This window comes from Aphelocoma coerulescens, chromosome 7, assembly GCF_041296385.1.
Source record: "Aphelocoma coerulescens isolate FSJ_1873_10779 chromosome 7, UR_Acoe_1.0, whole genome shotgun sequence".
In the NCBI taxonomy this organism is placed as follows: Eukaryota; Metazoa; Chordata; class Aves; order Passeriformes; family Corvidae; genus Aphelocoma; species Aphelocoma coerulescens.
Genome location: NC_091021.1, coordinates 27,440,138 through 27,456,311, shown reverse-complemented (window position 1 = coordinate 27,456,311; position 16,174 = coordinate 27,440,138). Strand labels below are relative to the sequence as shown.

Sequence of the window (16,174 nt, the reverse complement as noted above, 5' to 3'; positions counted from 1 at the left end):
TTTGTATTCACTAAATTATATCTGATAAATCCTTAAGAGTGCAACTAAGATCTCAAGTTTCCAGACCAAGCTAGCAGTCTTCACAGCAAACCCCACCAGCATCCACATTCCACCACTCATGACAATCCCCCAGCTTTCTGTCCCCACACACCAGTGACACTTATGCAGAGACACCAAAGATCTTGAGCATCTTTTTGACAAGAGGGTGGAGGTAGAACTCGGCACAAGTGAGGCTAAATTGAGTTCAGTTATGTTAGTGGCCACATACACGAACATGGGTAATTAAGGCACAAAATACTTGCTTGCTTTTATGTACTACCTAATTATTACACAATGCAAAACAAAACTTACAACATTTAAGAGCAAGATTCCCTTTATAGCTGTGGTTAGTCTGTCTCATGCAGCAGAAATGAACAAGCTACAGCTTTAGGTAATACAGGGCTTTCTCCTCACCTGCTAATAAAGTCACTTTGATTTTGTTGGTTTTTTTAATTTGGGTTTGGTTGGTTTTTTTTTTGGGGGGGGGGGGTGTTTGTTTTTTGTGTGTTTCATTGGTTTTTGTGGTTTTTTTGGGGGGGGTTTCTAGGTTTTTTTTTAATAAAAAGGCAGTTTTTCTTCAAAGAACTGAAAACTCTTGGTTACAACAGATCTCCAGGCTGGTACCCTATGCATATTTAAATGAAACAGGCAATTAAATATGAAGACATCACACCTGAATGACTGGAGCTAAGAGCTGTAACAATTCTTCACCGTCAGTGGACAACAGTTTTGATTAAATGTTCTTTCTGGTTATAACTCTCACTCAGTTACCCACTCACTGTTATTTCCCAGGGGATGAGCTCAACCACAATGAAGTATCATTAGCAATAGCCACCTGGCAGTGCTGTAAATTCAGCTGCTGCAGAAGCCTACTCCAAATGTCAATGAGGATCTGTAGGTTTTCACAGGCTGCAAGAAACATTTCTCTGCAGAACTGGAACCAATGCAACTGGAAGCAGAAGCTTTGCTGGAGACCAGCTGCAGACCATGCACTGCAGCTCCAGTTCCTGCCAGCCCACAGCAGAGCAGGAGAGATACAACATGCTATGGGAGACACAATTAGGCTCAGCTAGAAGGGAAAGGGGATCATGAGAGTAGCTTGCTTACCATCAAGAATTGCCCATTGCCCATCTATTTCTGTGTGCTTCAGGTAGGAGTCTTCAATAGTTGGGTCATAGTCTGGCACAAAAATCTTCTGGAAAAACTGAATGGTGAGAGCACTCTTCCCCACACCACCATCTCCAACAACCACCAGCTTGTATGTGGGGAGATTTTCGCTGGGAACGGCACTTGTAGCCATGCTTCCAGAGTGCTGAACCTGCTGGAGAAAGAGATCATCTCCAATCACTCACCAGCAATGAAAAGAGGGCAATATGCACAGGGCAGCTTTTACCTGCTGCCTAAGAAATGAGAGTGAAGGCAGCTCTGACATCCAAAATCCTTTTGGACACAGGAGAAGCAGCACCAACCCTTCCCAACAGCTCCACTCCCACTCAGACCCAGCACTTAAACATGCAGACAATTCCACCACTGTGCCTTTTTTACTCCTGCCTTATCTACAAGGATTGCTAACTGCCACCAAATGCACATGCAGCACCTATGTCATTGAATATCTTTCCTACCAGGAGTGGGTCCACATGGCAATGACAAAAATCACCCTGGCTCAGTGCACCTGTCAAGCTCCCGACAATTTCCTGTTGCCAGTGACCAAATCCCATTGGTAAGTCAGAGTTGTGCTATTCCTCACTGCTTAACCCAAGGTACAGCAAAATTAAATGGTGTGTTTCATCCTGGGGCCAGATCTGCAGGCAGAACTAGTGGTGATGGATGAAACTGGAGTTAAAGGTCCAATCCTGGCTCTGCCAGCAGAAAAAAATGCACTTAGCTGCTTTCTTCTCTCTCACTTTCAAGTTTGAGAAATAAAAACAAGAAGGCAGCAGGCCAGGAACAACAGGTGGTTTTTGTTTTGCCTTTTTTTAAAAAAAGGCCTAAAAAACCAAAACCCTCAACCCTGCTGTGGCAGGAAGGCTGGTGCCCATGGCTGTGACACAGCCAGGAGAGCAGCTTCCCGGCAGCATGGTCACACTCCTCCTCTCACCTCAGAGCTGCCTCTTAAAAGAAAGCTGAGAAAAATTCACTGGCTGGAACTGGGCAACAGCACAGGTATGTGGAGAAAGGAGAAGAGGCAGTCATTGCTGACTGGCCCATTTCAACAGTCAGCAATAGAGACTGCTCATTCAAGGAGAAGCCAGGCAGGAGGTTCTGTACCTATAAATACCCTCCACCCCCCCCCATGAGCAGCAGTAATGCTGACCCAGATCACAGAGGAAATAGGTGGCCATCTCCCAGATCTGAATGACCATTGCATTCTCTCAGAGGTCTTTCACACACTTAAGGAGAAAATAATAAAAAAAAAAATCCATCATAATGATAAGGCTCAAGACAAGGCAGTTGATTTTCTTGGTATTGGTTTTCTTGAAAAACCTGTTCAGTGCAGCAGCAGCTGTGGTGACACTTTCTGCAGGCACCTGCTCCCAGACATTCTGTTTCTGCTGGTGCCCTTTAGGCTGTGGGTGCTGGCTGGGCACAGTACTGAGGTGGGACCAGGACTGCTCTGAGGGAATCTCCATAAACTATTGGCTCCCCACCAGCCTCTATCCCCAGCAACCCACACAAGCTTTTGGAGGCTTTCCCAATAACCGTAGGGATTTCTTTTTCATTGAAAAGACAACCAACTTTTTCATTCTCAGAACCACCAAGCAAAGCTGATGAGCTCTCTGCCACAGCTGGGCCATAGAAGTTGATTGTATTCTTGTCAAAAGACAAGAACATAATCCCCTGATCCAGGTTAATTTCTGGTTTCTCTAGTCTCTTTCTCCAAAATCATTACTTCAGTTTAATCCAAAATATTGAACCATAAAAGCACTTTTGACCTGGCAAACTTGGGGGTGTCATGTTCTTTCAGTACACTGGAGATCCCATACCACCTTTAAGAAGAAAAACCCATAAGGAGGAGACAGAGGATGATTGCTGAGTCTAAGAACAGCAAAGGCCTCTTGTCCAAGTTGAGACAAGCTGGCATTTTCAGAGCAAGAAGAAGCATGATCAAGTCTTCTTGTTTCTAAACCACCTTTAGAAGAAATTCTTCAGAATAGCAAGAATTTCCACTGGAAGCAACAGCTGCTGGATGGGGAGAAGACCAAACCAGATGAGGTTTCAAATCATCTTACTGCATTTCCTTACAACAACCCCAAGGAAAAGTTTCTTAGCCCTATTTTTGAGTGAGCCACTTTCTCATATTTATGAGACCGCACATCAATACACAGGAGGCTAGGCTGCAGAAAAACCTATGTCATCTAAATGCCTCATTTTTGCTTGAAAGACCAAGTTTTATTTCTGTGTAATCCTTCTTGGGTCAGATGATGCTCACAGGCTTTTTGAGACACAGACCCTGGCTAAAGCTCTGCCCCTCCTTCCAACAGATTTAATGACAATTTTTTGCTTTGCCCATGGCCAAGATTTCACCCCATCCTTCTTTACATGGCGGAGCAGCTCCAGCCAGGCAGAATGAAAGACTGATTGTTACTGACATGGAGGGGGACAGTCTGTGGATGTGAAAAACATACTCCGTTTGTGCACGATTTTTGACCTCCTCACAAACCACAAGCTGCTGCTCAGCAACAAGCATTACATTTGCACTGACATTTTGTACCAGCCCTTTAACCCGCTCCTAAGAAGCCTCAAGCTTATCTTGCATGAAATGCTCCCCAAAGTACTAGGATAATGTTTAGCCCATTGTACAAACTGTGTCTCTGCCCAGCATGCTTATTGGCTGAATTGGGGCATTTGCTTCCCGTTGTTTCCAGCAGTTTGGTCATGCTGTGTGTCTGAACCACCAGACTGAGTGTTATGTAGCCTGGGGAAAACAGCAAGAACTGAACTGGAAAAAAAAAAAAATTTAAAAATTCAAGAACTGTAGACTGGTTTGTTGACACAACTCCCTGTATTTAAGGTAATGCTAGCACAACAGATGAAAACTTCTACTGAGTGTCAAAAGGCAGCAAGTTTAGATGTTTCTGCAGGATTGCTCCTTCTGCTCATGGAAACACTCCTCTTTCTACTGGGATGGCAGGTCCCATGCTCCAGCCATGCATGTACATAACAAAAACCCTCCAAAAGTCAAGCACTTCAGCCCCTCTACCCCTCCACCTGCCCTGATAACCAAAGCAAGAAGACAGCTCATGCCTTGACAAGATTACAAATTAACCAGCTCATGATTCAAACCTTTAAAATAACATATACCATTTCCTGGAAAAGACTAAACACTCTCAAAGGTGCACAGAGCTACAGGCAAGTGCACAACACTTGGGCTGATTTTCATGTGTTTTTGGCAAGAGTACTGACACAGTCCTCAGATGGGAGCAAGAATAAGCGTGTTTGCTGTAGATGTGACTGGGAAAAGTGAAGCACAAATGTTTTTATCTATTGTCTGAATACAAAGCAGCATGTGGTAATACACTAATAAGCTCTGATGATAATCATCTTACAATTTATATAGTTGTTTATTTTGAAGGAGCCAAGAGAAGGATCCATACCCTACACTGACAAATGTCGTCAGGGCTCTGCTTTAGTCACTGGAAGGAGGCTGATTTATACAACCATCTTCATATACACTGGCAAGACTGGTGGCCTCACAGCACAAGCCAGTAATGCTGAGACAGTCAGAAGTGTGGCTACTTCTGGGGTAGGTAGATGGGAAGAAAAAAGAAACACTGATCCAAAGGTGCCACTGAGACTGAGCTTCCTCAGCAAAAAGTATTTTTTTAGGAGGCAGATTAAACTGCATGAAACCCCATTTACTTGTCCGGACATGGGGATGAGTGGAAGGGCTGAGCTATCCCCTTGGAGCAGCCAAGTAACATAAAAACACCAAATTCAGCTTAGTTTGTATGACTGGCCCACAAAATGTAGGTAGTGTATCTAACCCCACCCTCATGACAAAACTTGCCCTGGATGCAGGTGGGTCTGATCTTAGCTTCTGAGCAGAGTTGTGGTCACATAAGAAAATGTAAAAATAATAATAAAAAATACAATGGACCCCAGATAGTAGATATTGAATATGCTGGCACCCCTTTTCCTGGTTCCAGCTCTGCTGTCCTATAGGCTGAGATCCCAGGACAAGGCCATTACAGAAGGTCAGCAAGCTCAGAACCAAGCCCTGGATTTGTAGGGGAGGTTAGTGCAATTAAAGACACTGGCTCCCTGACTGAGAAGACCAGCATGACAGTGATTTACAGTCTCCATGGCAACATGCAACACAAATTGCTTAATTCTGTTATGAAACCTCCAGAAAAAGCTACAGCAGGGCCTGTGTGGGAACTACCAAGCTCCCTCCTCCTCTGCTGCAGCTCTCCAAAGCAGACAACTCTAGGGAGCCTATGTCCACATCAGCACTAGGCTAAGCTTTAGCACATACTAACGTATGAGCATGGATGCTGATGATTCCATCAGCCCATGGCCAATGCAATTTTCCTGTCATCAGCTTGTTTTGGTCCGTGGCTCTTCATCCATGGCCTGCCAGAGCTCTGCATAGCTGAGGACGCCAATCTCACCCGAGGCCGAGGAAGACAATCAGCCACTGAGGCTGCCAACTACTCCTACGGTTGCAATTAAGAACCTTCCTCTACCCGCATCTCACTCGATTACGCCCTTTTACTCGGCCACTTTGTAAGCATTAGCAGCTCCACACAGTGCCTGCAGGGCTGAAACTCTGCAAAATCTGAACACTTCCCTCTCTGTTCCTCTTGCAGACTGCTGGCTGCACACACAACCACCACGACACACCCAGAGACGCTAGCCAGGTACCAAAATAGTTCAGCCCGATGTGTTATAGGCAATCCCTTGGGCTGGGAACTACTGAGAATCCTTGAAAGACAGGACATGCCCTTTCAGGAGGCTGCTGCTTCCCTTGAGTCATGCTGATCAGGAATGAATGAACTTCAGGAATTTCTCCCTCAAGTAGGCATGACCATGTCCCTAGCCTTCAAGAGCCAAAGGACTCTTTGGTGTATGAAAAACCACTGCCAATTATCACTAAATAAAGATGATTAACTCTTAGCCAAATTTTCTCCAGTCTGTCAGATTTCCTTCCCAGTCAATGCCTCAAAAAGGACAAACTGAACAAAACCTGGACCGTGCTCCAGTCTTCCAGGAAGTCAGCATGGAACAGATCTGTCATGTAGGAAGCCAGAGTCTGATGCCCTTTGTAGTTCTGGCATTACATTTTTCAAAACCCAAGCAAAATTTCAGCTCTCTGAGGTTTTCTAAGAAGGTGGATTCTAACAGGTGCTCTCAACTCCCATCAGCTTCCAGATCTGATGGAGCCCAGCACCTGGTAAGACCTGCATAGGAAATTACAGGCATTTCCTTTTGGAACAGTGATCAAAGCACTATCAGATTACTACTAAAAGGGAGAGAAAAAAAAGAAAGTCTTAAACCAACTGTCATTTAAAAATAAAATCCTCTACCAAGCAGTAAAGAGCTGCAATTGGCTGGGTTTTGAATGTGGGGGGATGTATCTGTGGGTCCTGGAAGTGGCCTCATCAATTCTCCTCTTCTGCAAGAAGATGCTGTACCCTGAATGCTGTCTTCCCTGAACTCCTCACTGGTTTCCTGTGCCAGCCAGACCTTTTCCCCCTTTCAACCCAAAATTGCATCACCTCCCCCACCACACAGATGCTGCTCAGATTTACTGTAAGAGAAAGAGAACACACCGGGGGAGTAATGAAGCACTTGAGATTCACACAAAAGGCAGCTAAAGGCAGTAGCTGCCTGATGAACACTTGGTAGTTATTTCAGGAAACACAGAATTATAGCCTGAACAAATAATAATAATAAAAAGCCACGTCACTGGAAATGGCTTAGGTAGTAGGCAGCCCCTCCACCCTCCCCCTCTGCAAATCCCTAAGTGATGTAAGGAGGAGCCCTTGCTGTAGAACTGAGCAGCAGCTTTCCCGTGGCCAGGCTGGGTTCAGGGACTCACTTGTTTTTGTTGCTGGGAAGCACATGCTTGTTGGTGTCCCAATCTGTATGTAAGTGCAGCACAGCATGAGTCAATCATATTGACAAATGTCGTCCAAAACCAACCCTGCTTCCCTCTCCCAACTCCTCCTCCGCCTCCCACCACAACTCCATTAATCTCCAGCCTGTTTCCCTTGGTGACGTAGTGCCCTTTCCAAAATACGTAAGAGGAGTTCTGTCACTCTGACAGGCCAACAGTCAGGTGCAGAAGCCAGATTTTTTTTCATTATTAAAAACAACAATTCAGTCAGATTTGGGTCATTTGCAGTTACAGCTCTGCCACTACCAGTTCTGTAGAAGAATCCAGTTATGTGACAAGAAAACAGTTACACAAGATCCATTCCTGTGTCTCTTAAGAACTCAAATAAAGCTGTATGATTGCCAGTATAGAGGTATCCACTGGAGGCTGATCCAAGCCTTTTGCCAAAGTATGAAATGAGAGCATCCTACTCAGTAACTGGGGCCTGGCTCAGCTACTCTTACTTCCATTACTTCTTGTGAATATAAATCCACCATCCCTTTCTTTACTCATTTATTTCCAAAGCTCTCAGAAGACATCCGGGGATGACAGATTCCTGTATTACTCTTGCAAATTCTTTGCTAGTGAGGCCAGGAATGCCTCTCCTATGTTATCATGGAATCAATGAAGCTGACCTAAACATACTGTAGCAAAAAAGCAGATAGCCAAGATGTTCCCCTGCCCTGCCCAGCCAGAGATAACATAGCAAGAACAAATTTACAGTGGAGGAAGCGGCTTTGAATTCCAATAGCTGCCCTTCCTGCTCACACAATCCCTGGAAATGGGCAGCTTCCCTCCTACACATCCCAGCCTGCTGACACGCCAATAAAAAAGACCCCAAATTCACTGCCCTGGGTGGTTTTGCTGCTCTTAATACTGCTCAGTGAGGTTTCTGAAGCAATAGCCCAGTGCTTCAGCAACGCCCTGTTTGGAGCCCAGATGTTCTGCTGCCTGCTTGCAGGCCTGGTGCTGGCGATGCAGCCAGATGTGCATGGCACAGCCCTCCCGGCCTCAACCAGCATCACCTTAGGCACGTGGAAGTGGTCCAGGCAACGAATTCCTGTGCTGCAGCATGGAGCTGTGAGGGGATCCCAAGCAGCACCAAGGACTGCCCAGCATGGACCTCCTCACAGCTCCACCCTGCCTTCCCCTTATCAGTCCCAAAGCCCTTGACAAAACAAGGGGTGCATTCCACCCCTCTGTCCAGCTCCTTGATGGCTCATTGCCCTGCAGCCTTATGGGCACCATGCTGTCCACGCATGGCTGAGCCAAGGCACAGACTTCATGGCACTTACACTTATGGATGCTTTGGAGATGATTAATGGATAGAAAGGGTACAGGGCCATCTCATTCCAGTCACCCTCCTGCAAATCAATCAATGCATTTGGCTCCAAGTTTGTCTTCCAGTCAGGCTCAATTCGGTATTTAATGCTTTTTACATCTCCAGTGTTGCTACAGGATGTCTTTCAGGATGTAAATGGCTTTTTAAAGACTCCCTTTCCTCCTGGCAAACACACTTTGCATCTCTTAGACAGCTGTAAAGAGCTGAAGGCTGTGAATTTCCCTGGTAATAGCATTTCCACTAGGGGATGGGTGAATCCTATCAAGTCCAAGAGACAGATGAAGGAAGGTGGGGAGAGTGGGGATGTCCAAGCTATTTCCAAAATCTGTCCCCTACCCGCAAATCTTTTCCAAAACTTGACTCATGTCTATGTCCTTCCTAGGCAAAAAGACTATTGTTGTATATATCCTATGGAAAAACAAGACACATTGGCTGTTCATCATGCATCACAGTGTTCCCTGACATTATCTGCAAGCTACAGGGCAGCACTAATGTTTCTGCAATACTTCTACACCCCAAGGCACAGGGCAGGCTTGTAGGGCTCCCTGTAGATTTTCCCAGGGTCTTGGATCAAGGACAGTCTTCCTGGCTCCCCACAACACACCTAATACTCACTTGCAGGTACAGAGGAACAGAGAGTATGCTGGTCTGTAATGCTGGAGCTTTAGTAGAGCTTCATCAGCATGGACTTCAGAAGATGAAGGAACAGCTATCTCCCAAATTTACCCAAATAGGCACTTGGCCCATTTTACTTAGAATTTATTGACGCTAAATCCCAGAACTGCGTGGAAGGCTATTCCAGGCATTTCCCAGGTCCATGTCATTACTCTGTCACTTGGAAGACTCCAAGCTCTCATCACTGGGCCTGGACCCATAACAGTAACTTTTTCCAGGCTTGTTACAGTGTCTGCCAAGAGCATAAGCCTCCTATTTACGTACAGCATGCTGGGGAGGTGACTCCATACTTGGCAAATCCAACTGCTTGTCTCACAGAGGAGGGTGGGCAGAACTCAGGGCTGGGTACAGGGATGAGGAGTGGGATGAGGGGTGGATGCACAGCCCCCTCCTCTGCCTCACACGTGGTGATGCAGGGTTTTGCAAAGCCACAGCATTCCATTGAACCTGCCTGAGGACAGGGTACATGTACACTGCCAGCATCCCAGCCATGTGCCAGGCCAGCCCTGCTGCCCCTCCCTAGCCCCTCTCTTTGGCAAACCCCTTGGCTGTCAGCTCTTTCCCTGCTATTCTCCTTCTGCTCTGTGCCAGCCAGGACAAGCCATCCTGGTGGCAAACACACACCTCAACACTCAAACCAGTGGGCAAGTGGCCAAACCACCCCTGAGGAACAGAGTTCACCCTTGCAAGACTCAAGTCCACTCTCCTACCAAGTGCATTCACCCTGCCAGCACTGGAGAGAAGCCTCCCATGAGAATACCTCCTCAGAAGAGAGGTACCAGTGTCCCAGCTGGTGCTGCTCGGTACCTACACTTTGTTGTTGAATGCCCAAGTTACGTCTCAGGTGTCATGAGCGGATGAATCCATAGAGCAGCAGCTGAAAATCAACACATCTTTGAAAGCACCCTGTAAGCCAGCTGACCCAACTTTAGACCCCTGTGGCCACCCCTCACCCCCCAGTTTCAGCAGAGATCTGCATTAGGATACCCTAAGTCTGGCTCCTTCTACACTCAGCCTAAATTCTCTGCCTTGACTCCTAAGTCATTCAACTTGCAGCTGCGTGGGAGGGTGTATATGTACATTCATTAACACTTCCATTATGCCCCGTGGTTTGGCAGGTGGTGCTGCATTATGGATTTAAACAGTGCCAGCAAGCGAATCTACAGCACTTCGCTGGATTAGCATGCTATGGGAAACCATACCTCAAAAGTGTTTTGCACTCTCGTGAAGCAGCTCCGATGAACAAGGCAACAGCAGGGCTCCAACCACCACTACACTGTGCAATCACAGGAGAAATTCACCCACAACTTCGGGAAAAGATAAACCCCCTCAAAACTCGATTACCATTTGGTGCAGAAAAAAAAAAAAACAAGAAAAAGAAAAGAAAAAAGCAACAGCAGATTCTCTTGCCAGTTAAAGGAAGAGAGAGGCACACCCGCTACTGTCACAAAGCATCTTTTCACACACACTGAACAATAACACCTGCTTTTGCCCTATAAACTGTTTTCACATGGGAGAAACACGCCACACCCTGTTATACTCATTTCAGAAGTCAGCTTTCAAGGTACTCAGCCTCGCAGCACCCCACGCCCAATGTGATGCCTCCTTCTGTCTTATCATCAGGCTGACACTGACAGATTTGCAGAAATTGCACAGTCAGATTCCCTGAGAGGATGCTGTCCCAGAGGGATGAGAAGATGTGCTGGGCTACAGAGCAATACAGACAGTGAACACACCACTGAGTCTTGGAAAAGAAGCAGGTAAGGACCTTTGATGGGACAAGAGGCTAAAGCATCAGTTAAACACTGGTATCACCACACTGCTCGTCATTTTCTGGGGCTGGACCACACTCACTTTTCCTTAACTGTGAGTGGTACTACAGTGCCACTGTACACCACAGTTGTACCTGCAGTGGTACAGAGCTCCTACAGCACTTGTGCTTTACCTGAGCAGTAGGAAAGGTCACTTCACAGGTAAGACCCTGCATGAACCAAATGAAGCAAAGTAACTGGACAAAGTTTCTGAGTCTAGACTATTGAGGTAAATCAACCCCTGGTCCTTGATTAGCTTTTCCAGATCATTGCTTTGGTTCAATTACTCTGCTGTCCTTCTGTCGGAACATGTTTCCTTGCTCAGGTTCTTCTGAGTTTCAATCTCCTACAGATCTTGGCTGAGAAGTTCCAAAGAAATGTTTAGGTTCTGCCATAAAACGGATTTTTACCTTCCATCTACCACACAGCTCTGAAGTACAGCTACCCTGCTGCAAAGTTGTAACCAAGTCAAGATACCAAAATCCCAAAAACAGTGGGATGTAGCATTATGTTGCTCTAGCCTTAGGGTAGATCTCATATGCCATTCTTATGCCTGCACAGTGCCATTATTTTTAAACACCGAGCAAAGGGATTATGGATTAGCCTTAATCTTGGCAATTCAGGTAAATCTTTCATTTGCATCATATTTTACATACCAGACTCACAGAAACAGCAAAAAATTTGTATTTGACCTTTCTTTGTACTGCAGAGTTCTCTGCAAGGGACATAGACCCTTACATGGAGCTGCTCTCTTATGCTTCAGCACCTTCAATGACACTTCAGACATAAAAATAAAACACAACTATAGATATTGGTTTTTTATATCAAGCCAGTGAGTTATAATACAATATGATATGATTTAACCTGATGGCATCTTGACACATCTCTGCATATAAAAATATCTCTCTTAAAAACACAGATAGAAACAACATGCAGGACAGCCACTTGAAAAAAAATAAAATAAATAAAGCCTCAAAGCATTAAGGCCTGGTAAGGGACAAGACTACTTTCATCCTGCCACAGCATGTTTCAATTTAACCACTGCATCTCTCAGCACTTTTGGTTCATATTCTTTTACCACACAGAGACACAAGTTTGGTATACGCCCAGCCTTAGGAAGGGGAAATGGTATTTTGGGTCACCAGTTCCACCCACGGTGTCCACCCACCCCTCCACTCAACAAGGCTTTTGAAGTGCACCAGCCCCAAACAGGAGCCAGCATACATTAGTCTGGGGTCAGGAGGGCTTGGAGATTTTGTCAGCAAGTCCCTCGCCTCCCGCTGCCCACGAGGACACCCTGCCCAGGGCTGCTGGCACATCTGCCCCAACCATGGACACTAGCAGGCATTTCCTCAGCCCTTCTGTCATTGCCTTGAAGGTGGCAGATCTCCAACCACAGCCCAAGTTCTTGCAGTTCTTCACTGCTCTGGCTGAGACAACTCCTCTTTGTCCCTGCCTACCTCTCAGCTATGCTAGTCCACCTTCATGAGGCTTCCCAAGCCCACATGAACTGCAGCTACTCTTACTTTGCTCTATTCTCTTCTACCCCAAACCAGAGAACTGCTCCCCATGTTTTGTGCAGCAGAAAGATTTATTCTTATGCTGCAAAAAATCAAGCAGATGCTTCGAGGCAGGATATGCCTGAAAACATAATTTTTCTGCTTTGCTTCGATAGCCTAGCATTTATTTCCATATTCTTGTGGGGTTGGTATGTAAACAACAGAGAGTAACTTGCTGTGCTCAGGAGACCTTAAAATAAGAGTCCTATTTCTCTGTCCTCCTGGATCCAGTAAGTCATCCTCCTGAGGTTCAAAGAGTTTCTGGAACTCATAATTTGAAAACCCATGGAATAAAAACAGGGTTGCTGGAGATCTTTACCAACAGAAAAGTAGATCGAAACTGTTCTGTTATTTAATAATTCAAATCCCAGATGCCTAATTAAACAGGCTTGCTACATTGCAAAAAGAATAAGGAATTATATATTCTCTTAGCTAACTTTGCTGATTAACATTAAAGCCTTTTCATGCTCCACAGGCATTCGGTCCAAGTCAAACTTTTGACGACTTGAAACTTAATACTCCACAAGTAAATCTCATGTAACAAAACCCTTGCTGCTCACAGGACTAGGGTGATACAGCAGCTTGTCAACATCTTTGTGCTTCATGGAGCTATTCTGCAGGATGCACAGAGGAAGTAATGCCCAGCAGAGCATTTTAACAGAGCATTCAGTATCTCTTCAGACCTGCCCAAACCTCAGGAAAAGCAAATGGTCTGCACAGTTCCTCATGCCTGACATATTCCCTGCTTGCAGATTAGATCTGAAAGCATCCACAGCCTGTGGAGGAAATAGAAGTCTCTCTCAAAGCACTCTGCCCTTGAGCTATGGAATATTTTCTTAGGGAAGTGCTGCAAGTACTCATGCAAGTCCACCTCATGGCTAGAGCTCATCACAACCTTTGGACTTTCTAATTCGGAGCTACGATCCTTCCCCAGCTACCACCAAGGTCTCTTCAGGTAGCAATGAAGCGCAGAGTGGGCTCAGGCAATACTTGCCTTGTTCTCCAAGGGCAGCTGTGTCAGATGCAGGCAGGTACCTTAACAGCAAGATCATACACTATTCTGAGAGCTACAATGGTAGTGTTTGACCTTGCACTGTTGCACAAAAACAATTCACAGCAGCTGAGGGTTTTTCCAGAGCACTGGGGCATGTCTCCTCCTGTTCCAAGGTTAGTTAGGGATTCTTGTCCCCACAAAACACCAGCAGCCACCAAACCAGTCACAGTCTGCAACTGCAGCTCAGCAGCAAGCACTGCTGAGCCAAAGGGATTCCTTCAGTGATCTCCCCCCCTCCCAGTTCATCACCCCACAGCACCAGCTCTGTGAATGCCCTTCATGCCTCTTTCTGGGATTGAGTGCTTGGTACTGAATAACCTCTTTGAAAGAGTCCTGCTTTATAGATAGATGTTCCCCACCCAGCAAGTGTTGCACTTAGGCTGGTGACACCAATACTTCCACAGCAAGTATTACACAAGACATCAGCTACATATTTTCTGAAGATCACAATCTCTACTAAACTGCCAGCTGTCTATGCAGACCACTCAAGAGCTATCTGGGTATGCTAAGTACAGATGACAGACCTGATAACAGTGTCTGGATGTGTCCAAGAGATTAAATTCCATCTGCATCCTGTTACTTTTGTCATTTCGTACCCCTTCAGAGTCTGTGTTTCAACAACCAACTGGTAAAGAGCTTGTACCACAGGATGACAGATTTACAGAAAAAGTCCTTTAAATGCTTTTTTGGAGTCACCAAGTACTGGAAGACATGCTACAGTGGGTGTCTTAGTAGCTCTTTAAGTGGAAAGGCAAGTTCAAGATAAAAGTGGATGTGATTCTCACTACAATGATGCCCATCAACATTCTTTTAATCTTGGTTGGGTGGGTCTTTGTTCCAGCTATTGCCCATCAGACTCACCATGAGGCTTAGCGCTTTTAGCAATGCAAGGAGCAGATTCCTACTCAAAAGCTTTTTAAACTCTTATATTTGCAAGATGAGCAAGTATTTGTTTCCATAAACCAGAGCGTGACTTGCACTGGAAAACAGAACAGGCTGCAATAGTGTACCATTCAAAACTATATCAAAGGAAGCTTAAATACATTAATTTTTATACTGATATGACCAATTCTTAAAAAGAAACCCCAAAACAAATCACAAGAAAACAAAATTAAAAAGTCCAATAAAGCTGGAGATTTCACTTTAATTATTATTTTCTGCGCACTTCAAAAACTCCTTCTTTCAATAAGTGGATAAAACAGAGGAACTGCAGAGCCTCTTGCTGTTGCCAAATTTGCATTTTTCAGACACATGGCGCTGTCAGGGTTTGTTCACAGAGTCCATCTCCATTGTTGGCTCACCCAGCAGTGAAATCCTGATCCCAGTCCTTCCTATAGCTGTGACAAGAACTGAGACATGCTGGCAAGCAGACACTTGGAAAGCTGAATTCACTGGCACTCTCAATTAGATCGCAATTTCATTAAAGAACTTCTAAATAAAACAAACTCCAACATTTGCACTTCATAATTAAGTGGAAGCCAACTGAATTAGTGTCAAGACATGCCATAAGTGAAAGTATCCGAACCCTGGCATCCCTGTGTCCCTATGCAGCTCTGAAAGGAAAGCTCCAGCTCCAGCAGCAGACCCCGACATTATGTCTCCTTGGGACTGCAGCTTCTGTGGAGGAGCAGGAGAAGCTGAGACATGCCAGGCTCTCCCTGCTCCCACTCAGGGTGCAGGTACCCATTCCTATGGTGCTGCAGGCATGGCCTGGGAGGCACAGCAACATCCCTGCCCTGGCAGTGACCCAGGAGTGACTTTCCAGTGGCAGAGCAATAACCTCTGGGAGCAAGTCAAGCTCCTGCCCAAGCCCAGGGAAGTCAGCAGCACTGAGTGCTCCTGGGTTTCCCAAGAGGAATATTTCACTGTAACCCACACACAGTACATAACATGGGCCCCGAGCGAGGCACAGCATGACTTACAGCTGACTTCAGCAGGCTTTAGTTTGATCTGTAAATCCTCTAGACACTTCACAGGAATGTTGCTCAACTCCCGCTGCCTTCAGCCTCACAAGAGGTAGACATAAATACTTTGCATTAGCATAGCTCCCCATGACTCATTTTTTCTCCTTTTTAAATATAGCATCCTATAAATGTGGATACATTCTGAGCAATAAAACTCACTTTGTTACTGTTCATCATGCAACCGTAACAAAAAATTCCTCCGGCCAGCTTTGGACAGCTTCCTCTACCAAACCCAAAACACTGGTGACCCCTGATCACAAGGCTGAGATGGAGTAGTGGAGGCTCTGCTCCATCAGGGAACCCAGGCAGCACAAGGACACAGCACTGTGGCAGCAGATGTGGAGCTGGGCAGAAAGCTCCATCACCAATCCAGCCACTCATATCAACTTTATTAAGAAGAGCAGAGCTGGCTCTCTGTACAGGAAGAGCAGGGGTTTGCCCAGAGGAACAGTTTCAGTAGCTGAGAAGCAGCCTGTACCAGCCTTGGGCAAGCCACTCACTGAAAAAGTGGTGGTGGAGGCATCTCTAGCTGGTGGATACTCCCCATTCTTCATTTTCCCCCAGACATACGTCACCTCCCTCCCTCCATTACCAGGCTTGAGCTTTCTTCCTTAGAAAAACCAAACCCACA

The 16,174-nt window shown here is 45.7% G+C and overlaps 1 protein-coding gene across 4 annotated transcripts in view; it reads right to left on the bottom strand.

Moving 5' to 3' along the window:
• Nucleotides 1–16,174, bottom strand: part of MRAS (muscle RAS oncogene homolog) — an 85,939-nt gene that overhangs the window by 16,625 nt on the left and 53,140 nt on the right. For 3 of the 4 annotated variants that reach the window (XM_069020997.1, XM_069020996.1, XM_069020994.1), the window contains exon 3: nt 1,147–1,360. In XM_069020997.1, coding sequence (XP_068877098.1) covers nt 1,147–1,339 — 193 coding nt within the window. In that variant the 5' untranslated portion in view covers nt 1,340–1,360. The remainder of the gene's footprint in view (nt 1–1,146; nt 1,361–16,174) is intronic. The other variant, XM_069020993.1, reaches the window with a different exon arrangement.